Source organism: Anolis carolinensis, chromosome 3, assembly GCF_035594765.1.
Source record: "Anolis carolinensis isolate JA03-04 chromosome 3, rAnoCar3.1.pri, whole genome shotgun sequence".
NCBI lineage: Eukaryota > Metazoa > Chordata > Lepidosauria > Squamata > Dactyloidae > Anolis > Anolis carolinensis.
The window spans coordinates 242082164-242106991 of NC_085843.1; the positions used below are offsets into that span (position 1 = coordinate 242082164).

Here is a 24828-nt window from a genome sequence, read left to right on the forward strand (position 1 = left end):
GCCAATTCTCTCACACAAGAAGCGACAGGAAATGAGAGAAATCTATTAGTAGGAAAGGAAATCCACTCCTGGAAGAGTTATCATGGGGAAAAGGTGTCTCCACTGAAACGTCCTCACCAATCCTTGTTTCCACAACAAGCCACATTTTTCAAAATCCAATTATCACATCGACAGAAAGTGAGGTGAAATCCTCAGAACAGGAACACAGGCAGGCTGCAAAACAAACATCACAGGGGTGATTACCCTCCCCTATGTATCCAAAGATAAACAATATATAATTTTGGCTGGAGCAACATACATAAAAATGTATGTTCTGACTTACAAATTCAACTTAAGAACAAACCTACAGAACCTATCTTGTTCATAACTTATGGACTTCCTGTATATGATATGTAATGTGTTAATATAAATTTCAAAGAATTTTGTCACTGTGTTGTTGAAAGCTTTCATGGCTGGAATCACTGGGATGCTGTGAGTTTTCTGGGCTGCATGGCCATGTTCCAAAAGCATTCTCTCCTGACGTTTTGCCCACATCTATGGCAGGCATCCTCAGAGGTTGTGTGGTCTGCTGGAAACTAGGCAAGTGGGGTTTAAATATATGCGGAATGTACAGGGTGGGAGAAAGAACTCTTGTCTGGTTGAAGCAGGTTTCAATTGGCCACCTTGATTAGCATCGAATGGCCTTGCACAGCTTCAAGGCCTGGCTACTTCCTACCTGGGGGAATCCTCTGTTAGGAGGTGTTAGTTAGCCCTGATTGTTTCTTGACTGGAATTCCCATGTTTTCTGAATGTTGTTCTTTATTTCCTGTCCTGATTTTAGAGGGTTTTTTTTAAAAAAAATAATACTGGTAGCTAGATTTTGTTCATTTTCATGGTTTCTTGTTGAAATTGTCCACATGCTTGTGGATTTCAATGGCTTCTCTGAAGAGTTCTTTCTCCCACCCTGGACTTTACACAGATGTATAAACCCCGCTTGCCTAGTTTCTATTATTTATTTATTTATTTATTACAAGCATTTATATCCTGCCCTTCTCACCCTTGGCGGCCTTACAATTAGCATCATTAGATGCTGAACAAACCAATATAAAACATAATATATAAAAAACAATTACAGTTAAAATAGATAGCATTGGATAGTCTAACCCCTTGCCGTGCAGGAACACACAATGAAAGCACTCACATTGCACTTTAGTTCTAGTGGCCCCCTCCAGGCCATCCTCTCCTCCACCCCAGTGGTCTTTTTTCTTTTTTCTTTTCAGATTCATATGTTATTTGAGTGATTATATTTCTTCTGTTTATGTGATTGTTTTAGTCAATTGTTATGTTTTGTTTTTGTTTTTAATTCTTACAGCGTTTTATAGTGTTTTCAGTGTTTTACTGTACAATGTTTTATGCTGATTTTATATTGGAAACTGCCCTGAGTCTCTTTCGGGAGAGAGGGCGGTATACAAATAAACTTTTACTTACTTACTTACTCCAGACAGATGGTAAAATACGTACTAACAGACCTCACACCTCTGAGGAGGCCTGCCATAGATGTAGGTGAAACGTCAGGAGAGAATGCTTCTGGAACATGGCCACACAGCCTGGAAAACTCACAGCAACCCAGTGATTCCGGCCATGAAAGCCTTGGACAACACTTTTGTCATTTCTTGTGACATTGGCATGATACACCTAGCTGTCCCGAAAAGTTTGGAAAGCTCTGCTCTACCTAATAGTTGTGTAGAAGCAGGCATGCCACAATCGGAGGGGGGGATTAGGAGGGGGTATCTCTCTATAAAGAGGGTCCGTCCCAGGCGAGTGGGGCGAGGGCAGGGGAGCGTGGCGAGCGAATAGGCGTCTTGGCGACCTTGCCGCGCGCCTCCTGCCGGGCCCTGGGCCTCGGCAAGGTTATTATTTGCAGCGAGCTGCCTGCTTTTGATCCCGGGGGAAACCTGAAAACTCTCGCATTCCTGGCATAGCAGCACCGGCCGCCGCCTCTCGCGCAGCCCAGCCTCCCTGGCTCTCGTTGCAGCTGGAGGAGGGAGGGAGGCAGGGAAGGAGGCATTGCATTGAAAGTCGCCTTCCTTCCAGCAGGGGGGAGGAGGAGGAGGAGGAGGAGGAGGAGGAGGAGGAGGAGGGAGAAAGCAGCCAAGCTGGTCACATTCACACACAGAGAGAGGCAGCCTCGCATTCACCAAGGCGCACAGCTCAGGGAGCGCGCACACCAGTCTCCGGCCGGGCTTTGGGAAAACTGGTCGTTTTTTCCCCAAACAGAGAAAAGCACCGAGCCTGGGCTCCTGGAGACCCATTACTACGTTTGGAGAAGCGAAGGCAGTGCTGCTAGTATGGTCCGGTAAGTATTCTCCTCTGGAATTGTCCACGGTGGAGCCACGCGCATTCATGCCTGCCGGGTGTCCCCAAAATATGTATGCACCCTTTCACAGCTCATTGCAGCCTTGGCGGTTCTTGGAAGGCTCGGTCAACCCGTGGATATTGAAGTCGAAAGGTGATGCATTCTTTCAAAGCGAATAGTATCTATAGTGATTGCTCGTAGGCTGAGTCAATCCATGTCTTCTTGAAGTCGAGGTGTTGTGCACCCTTCAGCAGCCGTCGTGATTCTTTGGAGGCTAAGTCAATCCATGTTTTTTGAAGTCGAAATGTCATACACCCTTTACATGTGTTATCGAAGGCTTTCATGGCCGGAATCACTGGGTTACTGTGAGTTTTCCGGGCTGTATGGCCATCCTCCAGAAGCATTATCTCCACATCTATGGCAGGCATCCTCAGAGGTTATGAGGTATATTGGAAACTAGGCAAGGGAGGTTTATATATCTGTGGAAGGTCCACAGTGGGAGAAAGAACTCTTGTCTATTGGAAGTGTGAATGTTGCAATTAATCCCCTTGATTAACATTGAAAAGCCTCACAGCTTCAAAACCTGGCTGTTTCCTGCCTGGGGGAATCCTTTGGTGGGAGGTGTTGGCTGGCCCTGATTGATTCATGTCAGGAATTCTTCTGTTTTTGAGAGTTGTTCTTTATTTACTGCCCTGATTTTAGAGGTTTTTAATACTGGTAGCCAGATTTTGTTCATTTTCATGGTTTCCGCTCTGTTGAAATTGACCACATGCTTGTGGGTGTCAATGGCTTCTCTGTTTCTGACAGGGTGGTTGTAAGAGTGGTCCAGCATTTCTGTGTTCTCACATAATATGCTGTGTCCAGGTTGGTTCATCAGGTGCTCTGCTATGGCTGACTTCTCTGGTTGAGTTAGTCTACAGTGCCTTTCATGTTCCGTGATTTGTGGCTGCGTCTGGTGGTCCACATGTAGCCTTCGACAACACAGTAGTAGCCTTTAGTGATTATTGGAAGGCTAAGTAAATCCATGCTGAAGTGGGGTTGTTGCAATGGTGCCCTCTTGGTTTTAGGGAGAGGTTTCTTCCATCCCTTTGGCTGGCTCTGGTTCCTGCCCACTTTCTTTGGCCTCGGTTTGTTTTGAGAAAGTTGGGCGAACAAGGCCTTGGGACCTCATCACACTAGAGTTTGGATCCACTTTAAATCCACTTTATGGAGGGGCCTTTAAACAGCTCAGCCAGACAGGTCCTGGGCCTCACCAAACTACAAACCCCAGAATTGTACAGGAGGCAGAAACCGGATTTATAGTGGATCCATGCTCTGGTGTACAAGTGGAGAGCATGACGGTTGTCTTGAACTTCTTCCTGTGCCATTCTTGGCTTGTTTCAATGTGCTTGTTTCAAATGGCATTCACTCTCCCTCTGGTTAGGAAATGTTTGGAGGTGTCTGGTTGTTGACTTGGGGGTTCAGTTGTTAGGATGCAGCTTGCTTGGCCTCTCAGGTGGAGGGGAGAAGGGGGAAGAATTCCCTTGGTGGATGATTCACAATATATCCATGCATGCACACATGCTGTCCCGAAAAAATGTATGCATCCTTTTACTGCTAATAATACCTCTAGCGATTTTTTGAAGGCTCAATACATCCATGTATACTGAAGAGGAATTCTTATGATAATCATGTAATCCATGTTACTGTTCCTTCTTATTGTAAATCACAAAGTTATGTAAGGGGTTCAAATTGTGTCTGTCCTCACTTAGACTGAGTTGAATCCAAGCATGGGCCTTAGGACCTCATCACACTAGATGAGGTCCTAAGGCCCGCCAGGTGCTCTGGACTGCCACTCCCGCCATTCCTAACAGCCTCAGACCTCTTCCTTTCCCCCCTCAGTTGCTTAAGGATGGGGCCTGAGGCTGTTAGGAATGGCGGGAGTTAAAGTCCAGAGCACCTGGAGGGCCCAAGTTTGCCCATGTCTGGTTTAACCCTATGAAAGATTCCTCAGTGAAGAGTGCTCTATCCATTTTGCAAGGATGCTTTGTGGTTGTATCGAGATATGTATAGTTTTGGCTTTTGTCTCTTCCTGGCGGCTGCTGCTGCTTCTCGTAGCCGTGCGAGCCCTGGCTTCTCACTTTGCAGGAATGTTAATTGCAATCCAAACCCGGATGATGTCAGCGCAGAGCTATGTGGAAAACAAAGAGCGGCGGCTGTGAGCGAGAGGCAGGCAGGCGGCGAGGCAGAGGGACCAGGCGGAAGGTGCTTCTGCTCCCTTGCCTTGGGCTTGGCAGGACTGCATTGGGAAAGTCACCTGGAAAGAGGAGAAAGAGAAGAAGGGATGCTGCCATTTGCAGCAACTGGAACTAAGGCTGCATATACACCAGGCATGGGCAACTTTGGCCCTCCTTCCAGGTGTTTTGGACTTCAGTTCCCACCAGTCCTAACAGCCTCGGGCCCCTTCCTTTCCCCCCTCAGTGGTCCCTCCAAAACACCTGGAGGGACCAACTTCGCCCATGCCTGATCTACACTGTTGCATTCATGCCACTTGAGACCACTTGCAACTTCCCATGGCTCAATGCTATGAAGATTTGAGAGAGATGGGCATTTGCCAAGGTCTTTAGCCTTCTCTAGAAAAGGCTTGCTGGAGCCTTCTCAAACTACAACTCACAGGATTCCATAGAATTGAGACATGGTGTCAGACTGCATTCATTCGACAGTGTGAGTGCACTGTGAATGGCAGATTCTTCAGCAAACATGCACATGCCACAAAAAGAGGCTTATGGCAGTTAGGGTGCATCTGCTCTGCCAGAACTCAGTGCTATGGAATCCTAGTTCTGGAAGCATTAGCACGCTTCTACAGAAGAAGAAGGCTGAAGACCTTGTAAAGCTGCAACCAAGGCTGTAGCCAAAGGGAAGGGGTGTTAGGGGTTCAACCCCCCCTCCAAATTTTCAGGTTTTTTAAAAAAACCTGGTTTACTCATGAATTTTAACTGGTTAACCAAATCCCCATGAGTGTCCACAGAAGTTTATTGATGGAGCCTGATTTCTAAATGATTTTGCATTATGGAACTACTCTTCATGATTCACTAAAAAAAGTTTCAACCCCCCCCCTCTTTTTTCTGGCTACGCCGGCAGAACGTTGGATAAGCAAAAATGTTGAATAATAAGGAGGGATTAAGGAAAAGCCTATTCAATGTCCCCAACTCCACAAAAAGGGAGTTGGGTAGCTTACAACAATCCACAGATACAGAGAATAATATAAACAATAAACAAGCAACAGTAAACAATTATCACTACATCAAATTAAAATTACATACTAATAAAACATTAATTAATAGCAGTTTAAAAGCTATTTGCTGTCTAAAAACAATTTAAAATATAAACACCCTGATGCACCTTGAGATATAAGGGTGCATGCACACTGCAGAATTAATGCTGTTTGAACCCACTTTAACTGCCATGGCCAAATGCTGAAGAATCCAGTGAGCTGTATTTTGACAAGGTCTTTAACCTTCTTTGCCCAAGAGTGCTGGTGCCTCACCAAAGTACAACTCCTTGCATTTCATAGCAATTGAGCCTTAGCAGTTAAAGTGGAGCCAAACTGCATTAACGTAGTTGCACGCTAAGGCAATGGTGTTGTCTTTTGCCAGGAGGAACCCCCATTAGACACAGTGGGATTTGCTGCCTGGGTAGACATGTAGGGGTCACCAAGACTCTTTTGCTTGAGTATTTTCCAAAAGGATTTGAGTTTCTTCCCCTCTTTTCACAAGATACAGTTGCCCTTAAAGTAAGTGAGTGTTAAGATTGTAATGAAGATGACTGTAGTGAATATTATTTTTACAAATAAGCAAGGCTGCTCTCCTTTTTGCCTTCATCCCTACCACATTTCCTGGAGACCTAAGGGTGGAACATACCAGAAGTGAAATACAAACCTTGACTTTTGTGCAGTTCAAAGTGCTCTAGAAATAACAAGATAATAAGGTTCTCTCAAAATTACTAAGAAATCCACTCTTTTTTTCTGAGCGAAAAGTAGCATACAAATGCAATCTATAAGGTACATTGCTCAATTTCTTTCCCTTCCCCCTTTCTATCCAGAAGTTGCTTTGAGGACAGGGCTTCTAGCTTCTAGCCAGGGTTTGTTTTTGTTGTTGTGTTAGAGGGTGGCAGGATCAATAAAAGGACTCTGTTGAAGAATTTCTTGTTTCTTTCCAAAACATGCTTTTCCTGATAGCTTATTAAGATGTAGCAGAGAATCCCTCCTTTGGAGCCCATTTCATGCTTTATGTGTTTTCCTCTCCCCCTCCAGTGTTTTAGCACCTCTGATGTGTAGTGCCCCAAATATTATTATGTGTGGTGTTCTGGGGCATGCTCAGAGCACCCTCCTTGGCCATAGCCAGCCTTCAAAGACCTAGGATCAGAAGGCAAGGCTTCAAGGACAGAGGGAGGGCATCCTTGATTTCCAGCTGTAGATCTTATCTTTGTTTGAAATTGGCTACCAGTTGCTTTGCAGCCCCTACAGTGCCTTTCTTTGTGAGAGCTCTCATTTTAAGGAAATGAATGTTTAGTCAGAAATCACTCCAGAGACCATTTTTGTGCTCTGTTTCCCATTCTTGGGTTAACTTAAGTATTCCTTTGTCCTAGAGGAAAGACTTTTTAAAGAAACTCTTTTCTTGTGAAAGATTAAGGCACCCCTGCGAATGGAGGTGGAGACAGGAATGCTGTTTTGCAGCCAACTTGTAGTACATGGCAATGTGAGCTGGGGGTGGGGAGGATTGCCACTGGATAGCAGAATCCCAAGTTTCAGATAATTTTTCCCTTCCAAAAAACCTTGTAATAATTCAGTAGTCTTGAGATAGAACTTGTTGTATGCTCACCGTATGATATTTGTGAGAACTTGGATAACAATTCCCAGAATCCTTAGTCAGCATGGCCCTAGGTCATTCAGGCAGGGGACTCTGGGGGTTGTTATCCAAAAGAGTTGCTGTTCAAAGCTCGTACATACAGCTAATTTCTTTTAGGGGGGCAGTATTTTATTTATGCACTTTCATAGAATTCCATTTCAGTCTGTTAAAAGCTTACTCATACTCTCCACAAAATTGCTTCATTGGGCAAAGTGTGGGGTTAAGTTTGGGGAACCTTCACCTTTGGTTGAGTTCCAGATAGATCTTCTAGGTCTTCTATATCAGGTCAATTGTATGCTTTCAATCATGTCTTTCACTGGAGGAAGAGCCCAACTTTAGAACTGTATGTCATTCCGCTTGCTCCAATAAGGCTAATGTTCAGGGCTACTGGGAGTTATAGTCTTAACAATAACTGGATGGCCATATTTCCCACTTCTGTCATAAAGAAGTATACAGCTGTTGGAAGAAAGCCATCGGAACCATATATGTTTGTTTAATCTTGCGAAAACCAAATTTCCTTGAGAAGTTTGTACTAGGTATTAATGAGCAATTTGGATCAAAACCAGAAAACTAGCAAATAACTTCCTTCTATCCTTCCTTCCTTCCTTTTTAAATTTTTTGCATGTGTCCTTTACTTGTCCTCCACTGTGGATGTATACACCATTATGTCATTATATTCTCACAGTAACTCTGCTAGATAGGCTGTATTGGCTCTATGAAGAAGTTGTGATTTTAAAAAACCAACCTGGATTTTAGTCCCTCATGTCATTCTGTCTCTTACTTAAAAACAAGCCACATTGCGATTTTTTTCCAGCACTCTCTACTCACTGAACTATGAAGTTTGTTGACCCTTGTTCTCTTTCTTTTCAGAATCATTTGGCAAGACATTGGTTGCTAGATTCCAGAGGAAACCGTTTTTTATTCCTTTCTCTCACTTTGGTGCAATTGGGACATACTGGTGGACAAACACGAGTTGAGAATGAGGACAGCAGAGGACTCCTCTGGGACTGTCCTTCACCGCTTGATCCAGGAGCAACTGAGGTATGGCAACCTCACTGAAAATCGTACCCTCCTGGCAATCCAGCAGCAGGCCCTGCGTGGAGGTGGTGGTGGAGGAGGAAGTGGTGGTAGCCCACGGTCCTCCCTGGAAAGTCTCACCCAGGAGGAGAGTCAGATGGTCCAGCAGTCCACACGGCAGGAGCCGCAGGGCCAGGAGCATCACGGCGATCATTTCTACCTAGAGAATAACATGTACCACCTCTACCAGCCTCAGCATAAAGGAGAGGAGCTCCCCACCTACGAAGAGGCCAAAGTTCATTCCCAGTATTATGCATCACAACGAGGGGGTCAGCAGGCTGGAGCAGCCTCATCTGGGGCTCAGGCGGAAGGGGGACCACGCCGAGCCTGTGTTTCTGACGCTGGCAGCAAACACCAGGACGAGTCACTGAAAGAGCTGAAACATGGACACGTGCGATCGCTGAGTGAGCGGCTCCTGCAGATGTCGCTTGAGAGGAATGGAGCCAAAGCTCAGAACCACATGAGTTCCTCTCACAGCTACCCTCAGCTGTCAAGGCAGCCCCAGCTCTCCGTCTCCAGGGGGAAACCCTCAGAGGCTCCAGTGTCCTATGGCCAACCTCCAGAATATCCCTATCTAATGCCTTCCCAGGAAGCATCAGGTGGTTACCTCCCAGACCCTAGGCACCACTACAGAGAAGGTCCAGGATTTCAACATCCTGAAATAAGGTAACCTTACCCTTATATGCCAGCTGTCATTATTCTGCCCCCTTCAGTCCTCCCCCCCCATCATTCTCAGGTTGCCTGGATGGGGACAGTGGGGTTGTACCTGGTAGGTGCAGGCTGGGGACTGTTAGCATATACCGTCTTTGCTATTATACTTCCTCATGGGTTTCGATGTGGTTGAAAATTGAGGTTCTTCCAAAAAGTTGACTCCATTTCAAGCTACCAGGTCATCTGGAAATACATTCTTGGCTGAGGTTGCCAGACCTTCTAGGATCACTAGCTTGATCCAGCCACTGAATGCTTGTTGGCTCCACGCGGTTGTCTGTTCCATCTGTTTGGATGGAAATTGCTTTCTTTTTTCCTAGAAAAGTAGAATGATTGTATTACATAACCAATCTAGGTGGAGACATATTGACTCAGAATGTTGGGTTCTGATTTTGTTTGAGAGACATAAGCTAATCTAGTGTTTGCCTGTCTTCCCAGATTTACCTTTTTTCGTGGCAACAGCTTCCCCTCTCCCATGAGTAGATTTGTAGGTATGGGAAGAGGTCCTACTTTGGGATAATACAAGGAAAAAGAGACTGGTCTTTGTTTAAGGGGGAAGGTATGTTTAAATTACACAGACATGTTTAAAGGAAATACACTGTGAACAATCCAGATCTTTGCCAAGTAATTATTTTGGATGACATCTTCTTCAGGCAAGGAGATTGCGCTTCTTGTCCTTGCTTGGAAAAATGATTTCTCTGAGAGGAGAAAGGGGGAACATCTATTTTGTGATCAGTAGAAGCTGTAGGTGGATTTGGTTTCTTCTTCTTTGAGGGAAGTTAAGTGCTTTAGGAGATAACCCCAAAGTAACCATAATAAGCCTTCAAAATATGAATGAGGACTTAGCTTAGCATCCTGTCTATTTTACATATCATTGGCTTCCTGAGATTATGAGTATTGCTGCCAACAATGGACGAGTATGCAGATGGCTAATCTTGGATAAAGTATGGCATTTTTGAAGCCATTGTAAAAACTGCTGTCCTATTTGCTTAGGAGTAACATAGTTTTACAGAGCTCTTAAGAGAGCATTTACAATGGGTTTTGCAAATGTGACTTACTGGCAAGCAATAGCTTTTGAGAGAGTTGATTGAAAGGAACTGAATTCCAGTTTTCTCACAGTGAGGCAAAGTGTCGTGAATGATGACAGGAAGAGATAATGTTGGAGACAGGAAATTGACTCTTTCCTGGGGAAACAAAAGGAGGGGGCGGTGGCAGCTATATGTTGAATGGTCAGTGCATTTATTCTTGTATGTTCCAAGATCACAAGAATGCCAGGATGAGTCTCCACCAGGCCAGTTTCAGCCAGATGAGGCCATGTCTTCTCAGGAAGCACCTTCCCATTCAGGCACCATGCTGAATTCTAAGAATTCCAAGCATTTCAAACTACTCTTGCAGTTGAAGGCTATGCAGTTTGCAACCGTGCTGATGATGAATTTTCCAAAGGAAAACAAGACTTCTGGATGTTAGAGAGATTTCTGTATTTACTGCATGCTCATTTCAGTGTCCCAAACCAAATTTTGACTACAATCAGCTATCCATGTTCACTGGAGTTAGAGGCACAGGACCTCTGTAAGAGTAAATAAACATGAATTAAAAATTGCTCTATAGGAATTTCTAGGTCCTTCAGCATGTCTCTATGGCCAGTGTCCACTGGAAACTGACTATAGAATCTCATTAGAGGACCCAGAGATTCCTAGCAAGATGTTCTGTCTAGAAATCTAGGTCTTCCAACAGGATTAGAGAAAGTTGACCATTGAGCCACACTGGAGAGCCTAGAAATTCCTAGAGAGAATATTTTTAATCCACAACAGTTAAACTGAAATGTAGAAGGATGACTGTACTTTAAAACATAATATTTACATTCTTATTTATATCCCATGTGAAATTGATATGTTTTGTTTTTCTTGACTACTTTGTTCATTTGAATGTGCCAGCTTATGCTATTCTCACCTTGGCCCTAATACCAATGGGACCAAAATGAGACTTAATATTAAATCTGCTGTCTAGCTGTGATGTTTGACACTAAGTTCAGCAGAGAATCAAGTTAATATATTTCACATTCAGTATTTCCCTCCAAATAAATATTCAAAAAGAAAGTACTTTGGAATAGCATATTCTCCTGTATGGATTTTGCAATGCAAATTTATTTGTGACTGAACATTGGTCTGAACTTCAAATACTCCAAATGGGGCCATATTTTATGCTTTGGGTGACTGTCTCTTTCAACAGCATTCTGTGCCCATCTGTGTTTTCAACAATTGCAAGGTGTTGAGTGATAATGTTTGCTTTTTAAACATAGTGAATTGGGTAGGAGTAACTGTATTGACATAACTTTTTGCAAAATATAGTTTGAGTTGGATTTGAAAAGCCACTTGTCCTTACCCAAGCTCTGATGTTGACCGTTCTGATTGGCCTTCACTTTTTTTGGGAGTCAGGCTCAACCAAGGAGTGACTAAAAGAATGAAATTGATGCACAAACTGGTGCTATAAACTTAGTGCATTATGAAACAAGATTATCTCATATATTGTGATTTATTCAGTTATGTTTTGTGAGTATCATAATTGTGAGTTTTGATAGTAGATTCTATGGCAAGATTAGTGTAATTCTAAGAAGTTAAAGTTATTTCTTAGTGCTCTAAATGGCTTGAAGCAAAGTTGGTAGCAGCATGGAAAGTGGAGGGGGAGTTGCCTTCATTGGGTAATCCCTTTCTTGAAGTAACAGTAATTCAAGATATTAAATCCTTGTAGCTCAGTGACTTGGATTGTTCATTTGACTGTACCAAATATGTGAGCTAAAGCTCCCTGTTTGTGCTGGACTAGAGTGATAAAGGGGGCAATAAATAACACTCCCAGCTGCAAAATGCTTCTCTTTAATTCCTCGCCATCTTCTTTCTTTAGGGTAATGCAGACCCAGATGTCCCAAGCTTTCCTGCCACAACAAGCTGCCATGTGCCACAGCCCTCTGGCATCGCTCTCTTCAGCAGGCATGGAGGCCCTTATGTCAGCTCAGGTGGCTTCTGCCAATAACCACTTGTCCCAGATGGAAGCTGTATTGATGGAAAATGAGAGGATACTGAGAGAAAATGACAATCTTCAGAGGGAAAATGAGTTGTTGCGGCGGGAACTGGAAAGCTACAGTGAAAAAGCCAGCCGAATCCAAAAGGTAAAGGAGAAAGCATAGCTCTACCTTTATCAGCACCTCAGACTACCAGATCCAGATGTAGGTTGAGTGGCTGCACAGTCATCCCCATGCCCATCAGTTGTTTATCATGATACTGGAGTTTAAATCCATTCTTATTGTAAGAAGTGAGTATTTGTGGCTATTCCTCAACTGGAATAGGTGAAAATGCAGTTATGGAGATTTTAGCCTTAGATTATCTAATTGGACCTTGGAAGTGCAAAATGAGTTGTTAAGCTTTTGTGTTGAGCTGACTTTCCCTGCATACTTTGTTAGAAGAACAAAGTTTCTATGAAGTAAGAAGGGCTTTTCCCACTACTTCGTTGGGAAAACAGTTTTTTGTTGTTGTTTTTTTTGCTACAGTTGTTATGTTGAGGAAGCTCTTTCTAGGTCAGTAGCTGGAAATGAGAAGCTGAATTATACCAGGAGTATTTTTTCACCTAAGCCAGTATTATAAACTATCCTAGTTTTCCTTGACTGGCAGTCAAGGTCACCCAGAATCCAAACTGAGGGATTTCCTTATACCTACCATCTGATCCTTTTAATTAGAAATAAACTGAGAGAACTATGGGTCTATTTGGATTAATTAATCCAACAGCTTCATTGGACCATTGGACAGGGTTTTAGGTCAAAACTATACAGATTGTTCTTCCCTTGAGGTCACTGGTTCAAATTTTAATGAAGAAAGTACTGTGTAGTAACTAATAGATGTGAGGCAATGATTTCCAAACCTTTCTCCACCAGATGTTTTGGGCATCAGTGCCCAGAATTCATGACTCTGGGACAAGCAGCTTGGGGCTACTGGGAACTGAATTATGAAACAACCTGTTAGACCAAAGTTTGGGAATCACTGGTGTCAAACATACAGGTGTGCTACAGAAAGGTTGTGAATGAATGGTACCTAAGTGATGACAGTTAGGACCAGAGTGTGGAAGTACTATTTTTTCGGACTACAACAAAATTCTCAGAAATTGATAGCTAAGACCAGTTAAGAACAGCTGCTTCTAGGAAACAAAAGGACAATTTTCTTGAAACTTTTCAGAAGCAGCTGTCATGAAAATATATCTTTAATTTCTTTTCTTTCTTAATATTATCTCCCTGCCAATTAAACAGCCGTGGAATGCAAGGACACAGTATCTAACAGGTCTTAAGCTGAAGCAGTTGTTGAGCGGAGATTAAAAGGGTCTATTCACCACCTCTAGAAACAGTTGTGCCTTCTTTCTCTTTATCAGGCCCCCACCCTCTTGGGGTCTGCACCCAGCAAGTCACAAAGCCTTTTGTGCCAAGATGCACAAGGAAAGGCCTGTTGCAGCCTGGCTTTAGGCAGGACCAAAACTGCTCCCCTCTGAACCAGTTGTGCTATTTGGGGACTGCAGGAGGGACATGCCAGGCCTACAGAGGTGGGGATGAAAAGTGGGTATGCCAAGCCTGCAAAGCAGAATAAAAATGGCCATGTAATTGGATGGCAAAATCCTGCTAGCTATGACAGAAAAGAAGGAAGGGGTGCAGAATGCACAAGTTGCCATATTTCCTAATAGTGGGAATGAATTAAGTTTACTTTTAAAAAATGTTTCATTTTTCAAAATCCCAATTCATGATTTTATGGGTCTTCTGTTGCAATCTGCTGTTTGGATGTACTGTAGTTAGCATTGCCAGTTTCCTTGTACAGCTACAATCACCTTCATTCTTTAGTAGTATTAACAGTACATTTTCCAGCATATTGTTACAATTAAACTGCATTCCATGTCGAACTTAAGCTGAGGTTTGCACTCTCAGTATTATATTAGATGGTTCAGCAGAAAATCAGAAGTAGGCTTTTACTTCTGATAGAATTACACAATGGTTTGCACAAATGATCTTGGAGTAAGAGTCCTGTAAAATTGATATCACCTTCACTATGAAAGTTACTTGACTAGTTTCACAGTTATACTTTTGAATGACAATGGAAGTGTTTTTGAACTACCTTAAAATTTTGGGAACATAATTTACTGGACTGCACCTGTTAGTATTTTGCAGCCCACACTTTCAGTGGCCCTGTTGGCAGGGGAGGATTTTGTCAACTGTAGTTGAAAGACTAACCTTTCCAAATGAATCTATCTGAAAGCAAGTGCATATATCTATACAGGTACAAAACAATGTATGTCCACACACACATGCTTGCTTGTGTCCTGCACCTTTAAATAGATTTTAAATTGACTTGGAGAAGTCATGCCAAATAGTCTTGGAATTTTGTGAGGCGTTCTTACATTTTCCCTGCACTTGGTATATTTTCATAGCAATTTAAGTAATATCCCTAGCTTGCAACATCTTTTGCTAGTGCACCTCATACCAATTTGTTTTATGAGCCAATGTAAACACCAGCATTCAAATCTGTTCTTAGACATTGTGATGTTAATATTAAGAAATACTTGCTAATCTTCAATATTCCTACTCAGTTCCCAGAATATGAATTTTGAGCTAATATTTCTTCATACAGGCAATGTTTTAACCGAGAACCCTTTTTTTTTCTTAGCTGGAGACTGAGATTCAGCGAATTTCAGAGGATTATGAAAACCTAATGAAAGCATCTTCTAAGCGAGAGACATTGGAGAAAGCTATGAGGAACAAGAAGGATGGGGAGTTGAGGCGGCTGCAGGACTTCAACCGGGATCTGAAAGGTCAGACTTTGCCTTAGTCCTTTCAAAGAGTCCTCTTCGGGGGAGATAAAGTGGGGTATAAATAAATATAATACATAATAATTTTAATAATGATGATGATGATGATTAAACACTTGGGAATTGTTCAACTTGTGATTTTGTGATACGAAATCCAGCATATATATATCATTAGCTGTGTCATACTATGTCTTTGTGTCAATAATAATGATGATGATGAAGAGGAGATAGTAATGGTAAAAGTAGAGGAGATAGAAATTGTAAACAAGTTGTATTCTAGATCAGGGCTTCCAAGGCCATGGACCTTTTGAAATAACCCACTGCTACTAATATGGACCTATGGATTCTGTAACTACTGGATGTCATGGAAAACTCCTTAATTCAGTAAATAGAAATAGGGGGAACCTGCATACAGAAGGTGGTGAGTAGAGAGTAGTGGTATGCATGTTCATAGTTGTTCAGAAAAGGTGTTGGGATCTTTTATTCTCTGGATGTTTTGGATAACAACACCCCTAATCCATTAACATTGCAGGAAGGGGGTGCTTAATGGGATTGTAAACCAAACCATATGGAACACTAAAAGTTGCTACACAGCGTGGATGGGAAGATAGTTTGAACTAAGCCTAATAGGACTCTGACACATCTAATGTAGGAGAAGAAATTAATAAAACTAAAATATGATAGCGGAGTGTTTTAAGATTTCTAACCCAGAGAAAACTTTAAATCTAGAAGAGATAGCAATGCCAATTCTAGCAGCTAGGTGCCCCAAATTACTGCATACTACCAATGCCAATCTAAGCAGCTCTTGGCAATTCCCATCGTTCCTTACCATTGACTAAGGTTATGGAAATTGCAGTCCAACAACCTTTGGAATGTTGCATTTTGTCCATCGGTGTTAATGTGATAATGAACCTCCGTTTGCCCTTGCCCCAATCTCTATAGCATTAGCAGGCGGTGGAAAATGCCCATGTTCTTCTGGTAATTATTACGGTGTTATCTGAATAATGTTGTAATCTGATTTTCCTTTCAATCCACCACAGAGCGTTTGGAGTCTGCAAATAAGCAGTTGGCTAGTCGGGCACAGGAACACCAAGACGGTCACCAAGGGACGATGGCAAAGCTCGTTGCCCAGAGTAAGTTTCTCTTGAAAGGTTTCTGACATTTTAACTGCAGTGCTAGCCTGCTTGGGCTGCTCTTTGTACTCAATCCTCTTTTTCAAACTTCTGCTGCAAGAGAGGGTTGGAAGGGAAAGAAGGTTTAAAGTCCCTTTAAGATTGAGGAGGAGGCGGATCCTCCCTTGGAAGCTTTTTGCCATTCCCCAGAGAGCGCTAAGCTGTTCTTGGCACTTAAACTAGAGCCATTAATCACCAGAGCCATCAGTGTGACCTGGATTCTTTGCATTCCAGTGGCTGTTCCGGCTGTTCCAGCACGCAGGCTATACTCCCTCCTTTTAAAGTCCTAAGCCTAAATTCTTTTTCTCTCCCTCTCTCTTGCTATTGTTCTGGATTTTTGAAAAAAAACAGAAACTCTTACCAGGAATTGTCTTGAGAGAAATGTGGAAACAGAGGGGGGGGGGGGGGCAGGAAGGTGCTTTTTCTTAATTTTTCAATGTCCAATGCAAGAAACCACCTTTATTATTACTTCAATGAGACACATTTCTGCTACTTACTGCTGAAATACCTTTCTTACTGGCCTTGCAAATACAGCTGTGTGTACCCAGATGATCCAACGCAAGAGCACTCCAGAATCAGCTGCACTGCCTTCAGTGCGGCTTCCATTCTAAACATCCTGTTTATAGTTCCAATCCCAGTTTAATATTAAAAGTGATGTGCCCCCTCATAGCTACCTTGCTGGCTGTTCCAGAGTGGTCTTTGGTCATTTCGCTAACTTTTTAAAGAAGTTGCATTTGGATCAATCAATCCCACCTGTTTCGTTTGGATACATTTGTCTTTCTTGTGTGATCTATTATGATGGGCAAGCTACTATTTCTTAGAGTCTAGGATATGGGAAATGAAATATACTTGCTCATAGTGGGTTCAATACAAACAGCCAGTGGTTGCTGAGAATGCAACAACATCTATTTGTCTTTGAATTAATCCAAGAATGAAATGAAAATTCAGTCTATAGATTCTGTGAAGAATGTTTTTGGCTGCAGTGTAGTTTCTACATTAAGAAAAGAATGGGTAGCTATATTTTTATTGACAACTTCTTTGTATGTTGTTTCCAGACTATGAGTACCAACAAGAAAGAGAGAAGCTACAGCGCGAAATTACACGACTGCATAGTGCCAGCGAAGACCAACGTCGGCGGGCTGAACTGCTGGAACAGGCGCTGAGCAGTGCCCAAGCACGGGCTGCCAAAACAGAGGACGAGCTCCGGAAGAAGCGGGCATACGTGGAGAAAGTGGAAAGGTTGCAGCAGGCACTAGCACAGCTCCAGGCAGCCTGCGAAAAGAGGGAGCAGCTGGAAATGCGTCTCCGCACTCGCCTAGAGCAAGAGCTGAAGATGCTGAGGGCTCAGCAGGTGAGGAAATAACAGGGCACGCAAAGCTGCAGCCTTGCAAATTTCAGAAGTTATAAATCTGATTATTTATATTTACATATCTTCTGCTTGGTAGCTGTTTTGTTTTGCATTAACTTGAAGGGGAAGTGCCCACAGCCAGGGTGGACAACTTCTAAGAGTTGAGTGGGGTGTGTCATTTTCACTTTCCCTCGCATCTCAGCAGGCCATGTTCTAAAAATGTCTGGGATGGACAAAATACAAACTGACACGTAGGGCCCCCATAAACCCAGGGATTATTTTTTTCCTATCTCAGCCCTGAAACGGTCTTTTTGAGGAACAGGACATGATGTTTCAGAATTCTATTTGGAACATTAGCTAAATTATATTTGTGATAAATGTGATTTCTCTCCAGATGCCTTTTGTTTTATCTGTTCAATCAAGTTTGTCCAGGATTAATGCAGGGTTGTTAGCTAACTACCTGGCCTAACAGATTCAAAAGGATCTGATAAAAACAGTTAGCAGCTAACTTTTGTGATTGGCATAAGTAAGCATATGATATTTCGTTAGCATTTAACTCTCCCCGTCGCTCTTTATGAAGACACCGCAGGTGTCAAAAGCACTTGAAATTAACTTATTCATTTGGAAACACAGGAGGCAATACAATACGCTTTGTCAGTAAATATTCATTTAGAGAAACTGAGTGTTTTAAAAAAGTAAATGGCTGCAATTTTTGAACTGCCAGATGTGCAGCCATGTGATATGCTGAGATGGGCCAGCATCCACGGCTCCTCCAATAGTGGGGCAGGCTGAAGCCCCCATCTTAGATAACAGTGGCATGTGTTTGGACAGCAACCAAAAGAAAATCTTGTTGCAAAGTCTGGTCTTCATAAGTGCAAACCCAAAGTGCCAACATTTCTACAAGTAGTTGAATTCATACTCTGCCATCAGTACTGGATATCAATGTTACATGGGCTGGTCTTTGTTTTTCTTTGCCAATTCAGAGACAGATGGGAGTGCCTGGTGGAGGATCTGCTGAGCTGAATGCCCACATGCTCTCTGAACAGCTGCGAGAAAAAGAGGAGAAGATCTTAGCCCTGGAGGCTGACATGACCAAGTGGGAGCAGAAGTACCTTGAAGAGTGCACCATGAGACAGTTTGCCATGGATGCTGCTGCTACAGCTGCTGCGCAGCGAGACACCACCATCATCAACCACTCCCCGCGCCAGTCCCCCAACAGCAGCTTTGATGAAGACCTTTTGCTGGCAAATCACAAGCACCAGGAGATGGAGAACAGGTTGGTCCTACTAGAGGAGACATTGAATAGTAGTCTTGGCCTGATCCCAATATAATAAAGAAGACTGGTCCCTGCCATATTCTCACATGGTCTGTTCTTCTTTATTTCTTTCCCAGGCTAAAAGAACTTCATGCACAAATACTTGAGAAGGATGCTGTTATAAAAGTTTTGAAACAACGTTCTCGTAAAGACCCCAGCAAGGCTCACCAGAGTGCTCTGAGACCTGCCAAATCTGTCCCATCCATCTTCGGAGCCTTCGGTGCCCACTGGTCAGGTTCCTCTTCCAGTGAAACTGGCTCTCAAAGCAATCCAGGTAATAGGAGGCTTTAGGTGATACCGAGGGATGAGAGAGATTCTGTAGTTATAATACCTCTAGGATTCCTTGTGTTCTTTCCAAGAAATGTTTGATTGTGGCCATACTTTGTATGATATTCTTTTTTATCATTTAGACCTTAGTTCTTAAGGGATTTGATTGCTTTTGGCTGTCATCTTTCCATTCCTGTGTGGTTTCCCAAATCAAGAACATAAAATAGTTGGAGACATCTAAAAAGAGCCCACTTAAGTTTATTATTTACTGTGGTTTGTAATAAACTGGAAAGTATGCAAGAGTAAACCAATCCGAATATCTTGCTCCTCAACCTCAAAATCATAGTTGAGAAGATTGAAATGTGACACATAAATGGAGCTTCTTAAAGCCATTGGTCAAGACTTTGAGCCATGAGTGGAATTTTCTCTATTTGATTGCCATTCCTTGGGTCATTAACTAAGCCCCGGAATCCACAGTCCAGCCATGGAATGTTCTTGCCCTTAGCTAAATATCTCTCAGTGCTGATTTGGGTAGTAAAATATTGTCACCAGTGTTAACCTCTTGTTGGTGAAAATTCAGAAGAAAACAGCAGCATGTAACTGCCACAAACCTCCATCTTTTAAGCAGGGACTTGTTCCTAGAAATTTGTTTTAATTTTATAAGCCTGTTTTAGCTTTTCTGAGTTTGTTCATCTAAAGAGGGCTCCATTTTATTGCTTCCAGCATCTCACAAGGCCTCAGCAGAAACAAGCACCCCATCACCTTGTGTCACTTTCCATGCCAAATGTGGTAGCAAAGATGGGAGCACCCAGACTGAAGGCTTGCCTGAGAACGCCCAGTTTGACAAGACTGAGTCCCATCTTGAAAGCAGCAGTGGTGCGGCAAATTCCCTAGGTAGGTACCAGCTGTTGGTCTAACCCTCAGGGTGCTTGCCTGACCTTCTCTTCTGGATTCTGCTAATATCTGTACTCACAGTACACCCCGTGAACTGCCTTCCCCTGCCAGGGATGCCTGGGAAGGTTCACATAACTAAGAGGTGAATGTAAAACTGCTTGCTGCAGGCCAAATGCCAGGATTGAGATTCCTGCCATAGTGACTAATCATGAGTTTCATGCAATGTAGTGCAGGCTTATCCTCGAGGAGCAGGTGGGGCTGAAGTGAAAAGAGACAAAGCACAGAGTAAGGAAAGGGACAGGGAGAGACATACAGGCAGTTGCTTGTCCCACTCCTCATTTCAGTGGATCTACAACTCTAGTTGAAGCTAACAATTGACTTTGGGCCAAGGACTGATTAAATAGTCATTTGTAAGGAGCTTGAAACTCCCTAAATTCCCTATGCAGCCTTGCAGATATTCCATTCCACAGTAAATAATAAGTATCCCCTACAAACCAAGCCCACTGCTTAGGTATCCTGAGAAAGACAGACAGATACTTTTTGTAGAAAGGGCAAAATCTGTGTAGCTGCTGTCTGATTTTTACCCTCTTAGCTTTGATGTCATCCCACCCAAAGGCATAAACATCAGTCTCTGTTGGACTGAAACCCCATTATCCACCACCAATGCTAGTTCTGAATTGTGGGAGCTCCTGTACAAGAAGATTTGGAGAGCTGCATGTTCTGCATCTGAGAGGCTTTAACAATGCTCCAAACTGTAAACCCAGGAGGAAACTTGTGTTTTTAAGTCTACAGAAAAGACACAAAGCATATTAAATGTTTTAGAATTTATTCTGGCGACTAGATTAGACTTGTTCCTTACAACATGTGGCTTGTGACCATTAGTCTATGTATGGAGCATATTTCACTAGCATTTGGGAATGACTGAAGAGATCAAAGTTGATGTGCTCAATCAAGATTTAAGACCTATGCCATTCTCAGAGAGTTAGCTGCATTTTCCAATGTTTGTCTCTGAGTATATTTTAGTTCATAACATGCAGAATAGTTTTCAGATGTAAAGCACATTGGGATTCACTGATGGTTAATGTTGTTTTCCTGCCAAATATCGTTTTGTTTTTGTTTTTCTTAACATGGAAGCCAATTAAAAGGGGGATTGTTTTTTTTTAATCTTTGCAGAGACTTTGCCAGCTGCTAAAGCCCTGGATCTGTCAGACATGGTGGAGATTCTTATCTGAGGGACCGAGATTCCTCTGCACACTTCATGTGCCCAAACCTAGCCACACTTCTGTGCCTTATCAGGACAGTGACTAATGAGACTGAGGAACCCTTCCAAAAACTGGAAAAGGCTGTGAAGCATGGGACAGAGAGTCTAAGCAAGAGGCACCAGAGAAGAAACACGGATATGGGATATGAAGCTTCAATTGCAATATGTCTCTTGAACAGTGGGTGCCTTCTGTATTCCAGAGCAGGTTTCTTCCCCTTTCTGCAGTGGATGGCACAGCAGCTGGAGCACTGTGCATAAGTGATGCTGGCATAAAGACAGCTGCTCCATCTGTTATTTGCTGATAGTTTCCTCAAGAGATGGGAATGCAAGTTGGGGAGTCAAGTGGGATTCTTGTGCTGCCAGGCTGTGGCCGTGACCCTACAGAGGCCAACATATTGGGTTTAGGTCCTGGAAGCAAAAACCTATGCCTAATTTTACTGGACTTCTCCTGGCAGGTACCTGGACCTGAAATGTAAGCTATGTATGCAAAGGGGTATTGTTTGATGCTTGGCCAGATGACAAAAGTCCCTGCACCATTTCCCCCTAATCTCACCTCCCAGGAAAGAGACTGCTGCAGATCCTGGGGATTTCAGACAATCTCTTCCTTTCTTGCCACTGGTACTGGGGAAGAGGGAAATCAAGGCGATGTTACTACATCTTATTTTCATTTTTGTAAATAATAATATCTCTGAATGCAAGCCCAACAGTAATCAACATTTCAGCCACAGTCCTCTTGCTTTGCACTCTTCCTTTCTGATAACTTGCAGTAGATCTGCCCGTTTTCTCTATTCGTTCCTCAAAAACTATCCACTCACTCCCCCCTTTTTGTTTTCAAATTTCTTGAGTGTTTGCTTTTTCCTTTCCTACATTTCATATCCTGTTTGTCCAGAGTTAAATATCCGCCTTCGGAGTCCTTCAGATTCCATTTCCTTTGAAGCAATTTCCCATGATGCTTCAGACTGGAATTTCCCTGCTCTGTGTTTGAACAGCAGCCGCAGAACGGCCCAGGCATTTCTGTTCCTGTGTGTGTTGGCTGTTTTCAAGCTGCCTCTTCTGAACTGGATGCGTCCCCATGGGGTGTAGATCAGCACAGCTGTATTGGAATGAGTGGTCTTGTTTCCCCAGCTGGCGTAACACTGGGGTCATTCCAACAGCGGGGGAAACTATCTGATCCAAGGCAGAGTCGGGACTGGGCTTCTTCCTGACATGAAGTGTCATGATTTAAAGAGGGAATTGGAAACTATGCTGAGAGAGAGTGGGCGAAGTATGGTGTGGTATGTGTGTGGAGGTTTGTGTTGAGGTGATGTGTTTTTGAAGTGAGGGCATGTGGCCAAGAAGGGGAAGTAATTTCCCCCCTAAAGAAATAAAGGGCATTTGTGGGAATGCTCTGACTGAATATGGATGTGCAAAATGACTTTAGGTATCAGATGTGTCTCTTCTTTTAAGGCAGACTACTACTAGATAAGGTATCGATTGCAGACATATCCCTCCCTTTCCTTGGAACCACTCCAAAATCTGCAGTAGAAAGCCTTTTACACTCCTCTGCCTATTGACAGCTGGCTTCTGACAGTGGCCAACTTCGATTCCGAGTTCCTGACGGACTCTAGCAACTCATGGTGCTTTCTTTATTCTGCCTTCACACACTTTCAGTTCCCCCTCCTGGAGGCCCCCATCTGTGATAAACGGTGCATTTGCTGGACAACTGCATTCAAAAACGATGGGGGGAAAATCCCCCTCCATAAATAATGTAAAAAGGTGTTCAGTTATTGTGCATTGTTTACAAAGTGAAAACAAAGCAAAAAAAATTAAGAGAGAGAAAGAGACACAGCTTAATATATTTCATATTAATATTTGGTATTCTTTTTAAAATATTTTTGTGCTGTGAACTTTTTTTCTGCCAAAGACAGTGAGGGGTATTTTTTTTTCTTTTTTTCCCTTTTTGGTGCATTTTAAGTTATCTCAGATATTTAAATGTAAACCTGACTTTTATCATGCCGCCCTATACCGAGATTGCTGTAGCATTCCACTTGGTATCACAATATTTTAATTAAAAAAATTGTCTAAACCCTTGTTTTTGTTCTTTTGTGTGTTATGCTGTTTTTGTGAGTGGGTGGTTCCAAAAAAGGGATTCCATTCACAAATATACGAGCAATGGAGAAAAAGCATCTGTGCCTTTTTGCCCTCATTTGTTTGTGCCTATAGGTATAGACGACAACACTTATCCTTCTAATCTTCTATGCCCATCTACAATTTACCTTATCATGATCTTGTTGTCTCCAGGGGTTCAATTTACTTTAGAGGCTACTTTTTTGTGTGTGTCGCCATCCTATTCGCCAAGAGTGATTTGCCAAGATTGAAGGTCCTATACATGCTGAAGTTGAAGAAAGTCCCAATGAAGTAGAACTTACTTTTGAATCGAGATGTATAGAATTACACTCCAGTTGTAATTGAGCTCTTCATTGTGCTACAGAAACACCATAGTTATACAGTAGCATATACCAGTAGATAATGTCAATGGTTGCTCCAGTGTTTAGGGCCGTGGCTCTCAACCAGTGGGTCCCCAAGTGTTTTGGCCACAACTCCCAGAAATCCCAGCCAGTTTACCAGCTGTTAGGATTTCTGGGAGTTGAAGGCCAAAACATCTGGGGACACATAGGTTTAGAACCACTGGTTTGATGTAATTATAGCTGTTTCCTAAAACTCCTTGAAGAAGGTGAAACAATCATTCTGGTTGTCACGACATAGGGGAAAATCTGAAATTTTCTGAATACTGAAATTTTCCAGGTTAGGGATTCCTTGCCCTGCATAGCCTCTTACCCTTTCCTGTCTAATAGAAATCAAATTCAGTGCACATTGGAGAGTTATGCTGGTGTTGTGAGTAGACACAGCACATAATACTTGCACATGGTCCTGCAAGCAGTTTAAAAAAAAATACATACACAGTGTAAGCAACCAACAGGTTTGAGCAGGTGCCCAAGCATACTGACACCAATAAGAAACAGTTGTTCAAATCTTTCACAATGCCTTAGAGAAGGAATGGTAAACTGTTGGAAGTTGGGGAGTTCCCTGTTTCCTGTTGGACCCTGGAAAGCTGTGCATGCAGAATGAAACTTGCCTTAGAACAGCAGGCCCAAGGTAATTTTCAAGTATAGGGGAACAGAAATTCTGCCCCCCCCTCCCAAAACCAATCACTGAAAAATAAAAGCGTTTGATAAGTGAAAATGTTGGATAATAAGGAGGGATTAAGGAAAAGCTTAAATAAAGAACAACACTCAGGGAAAATACAGACAGGAAGCAATCATGGTCAGCTAACACCTCCCAAAAAAAGATTCTCCCAGGCAAGAGAAAGCCAGGCCTTGAAGCCACAGGGCCATTAAATGCTAATCAAGGTGATTAATTACAACATCCACACCTGCCTCCCAACAGACAAGAGCTCTTTCTCCCACCCTGGACATTATTCCACAGACAAATAAATAAACCCTACTTGCCTTGCTTCCAACAGACGGCTTCCAGAAGGCCCGCCCAGCCCATTGGAAGGGTCAACGCGGGCTCCAGAAGGCCCAGCGCGGGCTCCAGAAGGCCCACCCAGCCCACCGGAAGGGCTGACGCAGGCTTCCGGAGCCTGCACTGGGCCTTCCGGTGGGCCTGGTGGGCCTTCTGGAGCCTGTGTCGGCCCTTCCGGTGGACCGAGTGGGCCTTCTGGAGTCCGAGTCGACCCTTCCGGTGGGCTGGG

The 24828-nt window shown here is 43.1% G+C and overlaps 1 protein-coding gene across 1 annotated transcript; it reads left to right on the forward strand.

Annotated features, from left to right (window-relative positions):
* Nucleotides 1–2112: 2112 nt before the first annotated feature.
* Nucleotides 2113–23160, forward strand: amotl2 (angiomotin like 2). The gene is made up of 10 exons (XM_008106368.3): nt 2113–2335; nt 8092–8964; nt 11905–12169; nt 14697–14841; nt 15879–15971; nt 17066–17361; nt 18342–18634; nt 18751–18947; nt 19664–19834; nt 21008–23160. Exons 2-10 carry the CDS (start codon nt 8201–8203, stop codon nt 21064–21066), a joined length of 2283 nt encoding a protein of 760 aa, XP_008104575.2. The 5' UTR covers nt 2113–2335; nt 8092–8200; the 3' UTR covers nt 21067–23160.
* The last annotated feature ends 1668 nt before the right edge of the window (nt 23161–24828 follow it).

Bases quoted from the DNA above. Each gene is read 5' to 3' on its own strand.
- amotl2 (XM_008106368.3), top strand. From the start codon at position 8,201: ATGAGGACAGCAGAGGACTCCTCTGGGACTGTCCTTCACCGCTTGATC. The intron at 12,170-14,696 runs GTAAAGGAGAAA...TTTTTTTCTTAG, and splicing joins AAGCCAGCCGAATCCAAAAG to CTGGAGACTGAGATTCAGCG. The intron at 18,948-19,663 runs GTAATAGGAGGC...TATTGCTTCCAG, and splicing joins TGGCTCTCAAAGCAATCCAG to CATCTCACAAGGCCTCAGCA.